Source organism: Leuciscus leuciscus (assembly GCF_965113295.1).
Source record: "Leuciscus leuciscus genome assembly, chromosome: 10".
Classification (NCBI taxonomy): domain Eukaryota; kingdom Metazoa; phylum Chordata; class Actinopteri; order Cypriniformes; family Leuciscidae; genus Leuciscus; species Leuciscus leuciscus.
Genome location: NC_138734.1, coordinates 44,309,558 through 44,318,964, shown reverse-complemented (window position 1 = coordinate 44,318,964; position 9,407 = coordinate 44,309,558). Strand labels below are relative to the sequence as shown.

The window sequence follows — 9,407 nt, the reverse complement described above, 5'->3', positions numbered from 1 at the left end:
TCTTATGCTCACTCAAACTAACTCACTCATACTCGCTAACTCATTCTCATACTCGCTCACTCACTCATACTCACACCCACTCACTCATACTTACTCAAACTAACTCACTCATACTTACTCACTCACTCACTCACTCACTCAGGACTTGATTCTGATATGAAACACCCCTTTATAACATCGCATCAATTCCTGATGGATAAAATAATTCGTTTCTCATTGAAAACATCTCACACTACAGAAGATAAAACACTCCAGAATGACACACTTCACACTCATGCTAAGAAAACACACATGGTACAGTAGATAGTTTACTGAAAACAGTTTAATTGTATTAACGAACAGTCAGAGAACAGTTACTGCATGTACAGACACGGTGAATTCACCATCAGAACTGCTGGAAAACACACGTCAGAGATGCGTGAGAGTTTCACATTAGTTACCAAAGCATGTTCACGTTTATGTACATAGTGCAAAAGACACGCCGATGAGAATCACTCCAAACACAGAGAGAGAGAGAGAGAGGGAGGATCCGGGCGCTGCTACGGGAAGCTTATTGCACTGAGATCGTGATGATCCACAACATTTACACGGTTACACGATCTCGCCGGATCGGACTCTCCGTTCGCCCTCATGTTAGTCACCGATACACCAGACATTTACCAAGAGAGCGTTAATGTACATCATTATAACCGCAGAAATCCTTCATGTGGAGCCGAGCGTGACTAAAGACGGAGGAGAAAGACCGGAGTAAACGTGGTTAGAGACACAAACACACACGGAGAGGAGCTTCTGTCCATCTGAAGCACCAGAACACGGTCATTTACCGACACGATCCCATCAGTGCAGGAGAAACCTGACGACACGTGAAATAAAACACACACGTCATCTGTTTTCATTCAAGTGCGATAAATAGAACCGAAGACGACAGAATATTAGAAACATTTAAACATGTTATGTACACCAGGGTTCGTTCAGTTGCTCACGTCATTAGTTATGCATTGAGTTTCTCTTGTGTAGAGTTCGTTAATGCTTCGTTTTCCACCTGGTTAAACTAAACGCACGCTTAGATCAGACGTGTGTGTGTGTGTGTGTGTGTGTGTGTGTGTGAGTGAGTGAGTGTGTGTTGGAATGAATGAACGTTTGCATCTTTCATTAACTTTAAGAAAGAATTCACCCAAACCTTGAATCATTTACTCGCCCTCATGTCCTTTATTTCTTCAGTGGAAGCATCATGACAGCGGTTCATATGAGTCAGTGATTCAGTGATTCAGTCTGCCTCTTCACTACTTCAGCTCTCAAATCTCATATTTAATGGAATCGTTCAGCCAAAAATGGTCATTCTGTCATCATTTACTCGCCCTCATGTGGTTCAAAGCTGTATGACTTTCTTTCTTCAGTGGATCATAAAAGAAGATCTGAGAAAAGATTCAAATACCTTCTGAAAAGTTGTTCAGCCTTTGTGCTGCGACCCGAGGATGAACAAATGATGACAGAATGAACTGTTCCTTTAAGAGATGAGGTTTTGAGATTGAGTCACATGGACGACTGTTATGATGCTCTGCGGTTATTTATGGAGCTCGACAGCATCAGTCATTGTTCACAATGATGAAGAGCATCATCGGTCGTTCATCTGAAGGGTTTGAGGGCGAGCCGACGATGATGAATCGTTCACAGAGAGTGTGTGAGCAGAGAACCTGAGTCAGTGTGTGTGTGTGTGTGTGTGTGTGTGTGTGTGTGTGTGTTTGTGAATCCTTCATTAACTTTCAGAAAGAATTCACCCAAACCTTGCGTCGCAGAAGAAACGACACGATGACGAATAAATGAAGACAGAATGAACTGTTCCTTTAAGACTCACAGAGATTCACAGAGCTGATTCATATGAGTCATATGATGATGCTTTACGATCATCAAGTCAATGTTCACAATGATGAAGAGCATCATCTGTCGTTCCTCTAAAGGGTTTGAAGGGTGGACCTGACGATAATGAATCGTTCACAGAGAGTGTGTGAGTCAGTGTGTGTGTGAAACACCCGTCACCGTGTCCGCCGCGTCCTTCTCGTCACCCGCCGGTTCTGTGATGACATCAGAGTCGTCGAGCTCTTCCTCGTCGCTCACCCGGCCCTCCTCGTCCTCCTCGTCCTCGGAGCTGCTCGCTCTCCTCAGCTGCAGGTTCTCCAGGGTCTTGGAGACCCAGGACTCGATGCGGCTGCTGAGCGGCACGATGGGCTCGGGTGTGTACTCCTCTTCCTCCTCCTCCTCGTCCTCCTCCTCCAGCATGCCCGGCACCAGTGTGCTGGTGGTGCTGGTGATGGAGGAGTTGAGCCGGTCTCGGCCGCTGCCGTCGAGGGATCCGGTCTCGGTGCTCAGAGACGCCCACTCCAGCCGGTCATCGGTACGGGACTCGTCCTTCTCCGGCGCTCGGCCTGCGGCGGGACTCGGGATCAGGCTCTGATTGGCCGTCGGCTGAGGGGGCGGGGATACGACCTCACGCTGATCTTTATTGTTCACTCTGCTGACTGGCTCAGAGTCCGGCGGCTCCGGCGCGTCTGCGTTCTCCACCATCGTCCTCCAGTTAGTCTCTACACACAGAACATTTAGACATGTTATATTTTGCAAAGTCTTGATGTAGTTTCAGGCTCTACTAGAGCAGGTTTTCCTGCTTGAATGTTGATTAATCTGTAAATGTTTATTCGGACTAAACCCAACTGTGACCCCTTTTTTACTTTTATACTACTTATTTTTATTTTTATATATATATTTTATTCTTAGAATTTGTATTACTATGTTTCTTGTTGTATTTGTATATGTGCACTGGAAGCTTCAGTACCAAGAAAAATTCCTTGTGGGTGCAAGCACACTTGGCAATAAAGCTCTTTCTGATTCTGATTATTTTCCTCATATTCTCCATTGTTGCAGCTCCTCTCTTCCCAGTCTGTCAGTAACGCTCTGTTTACTTCCTGTCTCTATGAAGCCCCTCCTTCTGAAAAGCACACTGTGCTCTGATTGGTCGGCTGGAGCAGTGTTTTTCAAGTTTCAAGTTTTATTAATTTATAAAGAGCCACAAGACTGACCAAAGTGCTGTACAAGACATCTAAATACAAATCCTAAATATACACACAAATATAATATAATATACACATTTAAGAAAAATGTGTAAAAAACAACAACAAAAACGTTTCGTCACTATGTTGTTCTTCGCGCAAAGAAGCGAGCTAAAGTCTGGATAAAACACTGACACAATGATGAACAAGTAACAATAATATTCGCAATAACGTCATTTTACTGAATAATAAAATAAACAATTTATTAATTTATTTTTGTAAAGAAACCTCATTGTTTAACTGGCTACTCTCAGACGACGACATCACTTCCTGTAGGCCACCGTAACTTCTGTTGGGTGTAATTCACAACCTCACCACTAGATGGCACTAAAAATCACACTTTGCCATGGAAGGTGCGGCTCTGTGTTGTGATTGGTCGAGCGCTTTGAGCGTGTTTGGGAAATGTTAGGCTAATGATGCTTTTGGGAAACACATCTCTGTTTAGTTCCTGTCTCTATGAAGCCCCTCCTTCTGAAAAGCACTCTGTGCTCTGATTGGTCGGTTGGAGCAGTGTGGTCACGCACTTTGAGTGTGTTTGGGAAATGTTATGGTGTGTTCACGAATCACACCCAAAGCGAAGCGAAAATTCGCATTCAGTGAATTTCACCGTCTACTCCAGGAACTGCGCCAGGAACTCCAGGAACTGATTGGCTTGCGTGACAACGCGTCATGCGGATTTTACGCTCGAGTTGAAATTTTTCAACTTGTGCTGAAGACGCGATTGAGGCGAATATCGAGCGTTAGCGGCAACCGCGTCACCCAATTCGTGTCTATTCACATCTTTGCATTGACTTTGTATGTAATCTACTCGCGCAAATAATTAAATTCGTGTTTGCTGTGAACACACAGCATTAGGCTAACGTTGCTTCAGGGACACACACCCCTGGCGCAGGCGCTGTCTTACCGTACTCCTTCTCGTTGACCTCAGAGATGGGCTCTGAGATGACGCTGCAGAACGAGATCGCGCTGGCGGCCGACGGGTTCCTGGAGTGACCCATGTGGTGCGGGACCTTCTTCACGTTTTTCAGCGCCTCCTCGGCCTGCTCCTGCTCCAGCGCGCTCACCATCTCCTTATACGCCCTGCGCGCCTCCTCCGTCAGGGACACCAGCGTGTTGAAGAGAGCCTGAGCGCCCGCACACACACACACACACACACACACACACACACACACACACACACACACATGAATTTGGCATCTATTGCATTTAAGGTGTTTCTCCATTTTTTTATCAATCACACATGCCGTAGGGATCAAACCCATGCATGTGTGTGTGAGTATGTGAGTGAGTGAGTGAGTGAGTGAGTGTGTGAGTGTGTTTGTGTGTGTGTGTGAGTGAGTGAGTGAGTGTGTGTGTGTGTGTGAGTGAGTGTGTGTGTGTGAGTGAGTGTGTGTGTGAGTGTGAGTGTGTTTGTGTGTGTGTGAGTGAGTGTGTGTGTGTGTGTGAGTGAGTGTGTGTGTGTGAGTGAGTGTGTGTGTGAGTGAGTGTGTGTGTGTGTGAGTGAGTGAGTGTGTATGTGTGTGTGTGAGTGAGTGAGTGTGTGTGTATGTGTGTGTGAGTGAGTGAGTGAGTGTGTGTGTGTGTATGTGTGTGTGTGTGTGTGTGTGTGTGTGTGTGTGTGTGAGTGAGTGTGTGTGTGAGTGAGTGAGTGAGTGTGAGAGTATGTGTGTGTGTGTGTGTGTGAGTGAGTGAGTGTGTGTGTGTGTGAGTGAGTGAGTGAGTGAGTGAGTGAGTGAGTGAGTGAGTGAGTGAGTGAGTGAGTGAGTGAGTGAGTGAGAGTGTGTGTACCTCTGCTCCAGAATAGTTAAATATTCCCACAACGCTCACAGGTACGAGTTTATTCACGCAGCGACCGAGAGCTTTCCGGCCCAAAGCGAAGACGAACGGGATCTCCTGCTCCCTCGCCATGGCGATGACATTATAAAGGGCCTCGTCCAGACCACCTGCACACACACATCACAGAAACACAACATTAAACACTTCATGAACATTCGGTTTGGTTTGGATTCAGACTGTGGGACTCATGAAGTAATTACAGATGGTTTCTCAACACAGCTCAGTTTCTGACCTTTGTGAGTGAGTGAGTGAGTGAGTGAGTGAGTGTGTGTGTGTGTGTGTGTGTGTGTGTGTGTGTGTGTGTGTGTGTGTGTGTGTGAGTGAGTGAGTGAGTGTGTGTGTGTGTGTGTGTGTGTGTGAGAGTGAGTGAGTGAGTGTGTGATTACAGATGGCCTCTGACCTTTGTGAGTGAGTGAGTGAGTGAGTGAGTGAGTGAGTGTGTGTGTGTGTGTGTGTGTGTGTGTGTGTGTGTGTGTGTGTGTGAGTGAGTGTGTGTGTGTGTGTGAGAGTGAGTGAGTGAGTGAGTGAGTGAGTGAGTGTGAGTGTGAGTGAGTGTGTGTGTGTGTGTGTGTGTGTGTGTGTGTGTGTGTGTGTGTGTGTGTGTGTGTGTGTGTGTGTGAGAGTGAGTGAGTGAGTGAGTGTGTGATTACAGATGGTCTCTGACCTTTGGCCTGGATCTTCTCACAGTTGGGCGAGATGATGACACACTTGATCTTGTGCAGCTTCATGTGTTTGGTGACCTCTCGCAGGCCCATGACCAGACGCCGCTTGGCTTTGGCTTTGCTTGGCTCCTTCTGATAAACCCGTTCCTGGAAGCGAACCAACTCCTGCAGGAGCAGCGTCACACTCTCGTCGATGTCCTTACTCAACACCTGATTACAGTACCTGACACACACACACACACACACACACGTCATGATGCATCAAATGCACTGATAATCTGGTGATCAACATCTACAGCTTTTTCATAGCAAACACAAAGTAAAAAATATTAAATTACCGTATTTTCCGGACTATAAGTCGCACTTTTTTCATAGTTTGGCTGGTCCTGCGACTTATATTCAGGTGCGACTTATACAGTCCCTGACAAAAGTCTTGTCGCTTATCTATTTTGTAGAAACACCTGCTATTAACCTGACTTTTAATTAATCAATTGGTGTTAGAAATAGCTCATATGAAAAGCTAAAACCCTCCCAAATGATGTTTAATGCACTGAAATAAATTAGTTTCACTGAAAAAAGATTGATCATTTAATCAAGACAGAAAGGTCAAATTTTGACAAGACAAAAGTTTTGTCGCCTATACAGAAATTGAGCAAATTTACTGCAAATACAAAAAATATGTCAGCAAATTAAGTAGTGGTGCTGTGAGATCCAAATTTAATATCTTGTATGACTTCCGTGAGCTTGAAGGACTGCATCCGTGCGGTTTGGCAAGGATTCATACAATTTATTGATGAAGTCATCAGGAATAGCAAAGAAAGCAGTCTTGCTTGCCTCCCAGAGTTCATCAATATTCTTTGGTTTCGTCTTCCATGCTTCCTCTTTCATCCTACCCCACATATGCTCAATGATGTTCATGTCTGGTGACTGGGCTGGCCAATCCTGGAGCATCTTGATCTTCTTCGCCTTGAGGAACTTTGATGTGGAGATGGAAGTATGCGATGGAGCACCATCCTGCTGCAGAATTTGGCCTCTTTTATGGTTGGGAATATAAGAGGTAGCTAAAATTTCTTGGTATTTTAGACTATTGATGTTGCCTTCCACCCTGCAGATCTCTCGCACACCCCCATACTGGATGTAACCCCAGACCTTGATTTTTCCGCCACCAAACTTCACTGTTTTCTGGGTGAATCTCGGATCCATGCGGGCTCCAGTAGGTCTCCAGCAATATTTGCGGCGACTGTGGTATCCAACAAAAGATTCATCTGAAAAATCCATCTTCTTCCACTTTTCCAGCGTCCATCCTTTTAGCAGGCTGTGGGCCTTGGCAAATGCCACACGGTTTTTCAATTGTCTTTTGTTTAGTGCTGGCTTCTGGGCACTGATTCGACCATGGAGGCCATTTCGAGACAGAATCCGACAAACTGTTCTGGTTGACACAGGGACTTCAGGTGACCAGGTCTCGTGGAGCTCCGCTGCAGTGGAAAATGGGCTGGCCTTGGATTTTCGAGCCTACAAACGGTCCTCTCGAGCAGTTGTCTTGTGGGGTCTGCCTGACCTGGGCTTGTCAAAAACGTCTCCAGTGTCTTCAAATGTTTTTTTTATCCTCTGTACTTGACGCTGAGACACATTGAAGGTGTCTGCCACATCAGCAGTGGATCTGGTCTTCAGCCTCTTGATAATCAAAACTTTAGTCCCAGGGTGAATCTTAGGCATGTTTGCAGAGGTCTAGTTGCAGTTGATGTGAAGGTCTAGTGTACTGGGGTTGTTTTTATACACACCTGAGACCTAATTGATCCATTATTAGTCATAGGTGAAGCTCATATGACAAGGCGACAACACTTATGTCTTTGCAAAAATTGACTCAATGGGCTTTACCAAGCTGTGAATATTAGAATACTTTTTGACAGTTTCGTTTTGCACTGAAACATTATTACAAAAGCTGTTGGGAATAAAATGAGCCATTTCTTGTAAAAAATCTTGATTAGAAATATATTTCAGCGGCACTTTAGGTCAATTTGTACACAAGCGACAAGACTTTTGTCAGGGACTGTATATCAAAATTAATTCAGACTGAGATGAACCATGAGAAAACATTACCGTCTACAGCCGCGAGAGGGCGCTCTAGTTGGCGGAGTTGTTCAAAAGCGACACCAAGGATGAAGAAAATGATGTGGAATGAGATCGCGGGAGCTTGGTGAACTTGTTTACTGGTAACTTGCTTGTTGGACTCGCTGGCTTATGTTAATTTAGCCTATTCAGCCTCCCAGGTATATGTTCTTTATGCTATTGTGTAGCTGAATAACTGTTAATGTGTTGCGTTAACACACCGGACAGCTATTCAGCCTGTTGTTCTGTGTAGTTGAATAACTTGCCTTTCCAGATTAAATGTCTGTTCTTGGTCTTGGATTTTGTGAAATTAATTTCTAAATAAATGCGATTTATACTAGTCCAGTGCGACTTATATATGTTTTTTTCCTCTTCATGACGCATTTTTTGACTGATGCGACTTCTACTCCGGAGCGACTTATAGTCCGGAAAATACGGTAATCATCACTTTAACTGCAACAAACACACTCACCGAAGAAACAAGTGAATGTTTGTGCCGAATGTGAACAGATGCTAAATGTATTTATTTGTAAAAAAAAAGAAAGAAAAGTGTTTAAGCTGTTAACTGTCAATCATGAAAACACAAATATTTTAGTTTGGATAGTGTAACTCATTAAATCACTTTAATTAATTAAAGTGTCAAAAAGCTACAGAAGTTTAAGTTTACTGTAAAGCAAATGCACTGTACTTTAAATTTTTTATACAATATATATATATTTTACAAAATAATTTGACCAAAATCTATCATAATTTCACAAATCTAAAGTCAGACCATTCAGTTTTTGCTTTAAATCTTGAAATGATACGCTCTGATTTAGATAAAAACAGCTGCTCATGTTACATGTGTTTGGATCATGATTAAATGCAGCGGTTGCCTCTAGTTTCAAATGACAACAGATCTTTGTTTTGTTTTGTCTGTTATAGAGCAAATAAACCAGAAATACATTTGCTTAAAAAAAATCAGCAATTGGAATCGGCGATGAAGAATCACGATCGGTGCAACTCTATAAAACTGTACATTTTGTAAAATGTGAAACATGACTCCCATCTAGGAGGAGGAGCCATGTGTGTGTGAGAGTGAGTGTGTGTGTGTGTGTGTGTGTGTGTGTGTGTGAGTTTGAAGTGTGTGTGTGTGTGAGAGTGAGTGTGAGAGTGAGTGTGTGTGTGTGTGTGTGTGAGAGTGAGTGTGTGTGTGTGTGTGTGTGTGAGTTTGAGTGTGTGTGTGTGTGAGAGTGAGTGTGTGTGTGTGTGTGTGTGTGTGTGTGTGTGTGTGTGTGTGTGTGTGTGTGTGTGTGTGTGTGAGTGTGTGTGAGAGAGTGAGTGTGTGTGAGTTTGAGTGTGTGTGTGTGAGAATGAGTGTGAGAGATGGGTAGGTTTAGGAGTCGGGTTAGTGTGTGTGTGTGTGTGTGTGTGTGTGTGTGTGTATGTGTGTGTGTGAGAGAGAGATGGGTAGGTTTAGGAGTTGGGTTAGTGTGTGTGTGTGTGTGTGTGTGTGTGTGATAGGTAGGTTTAGGGGTTGATTAGTGTGTGTGTGTGTGTGTGTGTGTGTGTGTGTGTGTGTGAGAGATGGGTAGGTTTAGGAGTTGGGTTAGTGTGTGTGTGTGTGTGTGTGTGTGTGTGTGTGTGTGTGTGTGTGTGTGTGTGTGTGGTGTGTGTGTGATAGGTAGGTTTAGGGGTTGGATTAGTGTGTGTGTGTGTG

General features: G+C 44.2%; 1 protein-coding gene across 1 annotated transcript in view; it reads right to left on the bottom strand.

The window, feature by feature from the left end:
* Positions 1-304: 304 nt before the first annotated feature.
* Positions 305-9,407, bottom strand: part of secisbp2l (SECIS binding protein 2-like) — a 35,480-nt gene continuing 26,377 nt past the window's right edge. Inside the window, 4 exon segments of the mRNA XM_082182421.1 lie at positions 305-2,579; positions 4,006-4,225; positions 4,890-5,044; positions 5,602-5,822. Of these exon segments, the coding sequence (XP_082038547.1) occupies positions 2,011-2,579; positions 4,006-4,225; positions 4,890-5,044; positions 5,602-5,822 (1,165 nt within the window). The 3' untranslated portion in view covers positions 305-2,010.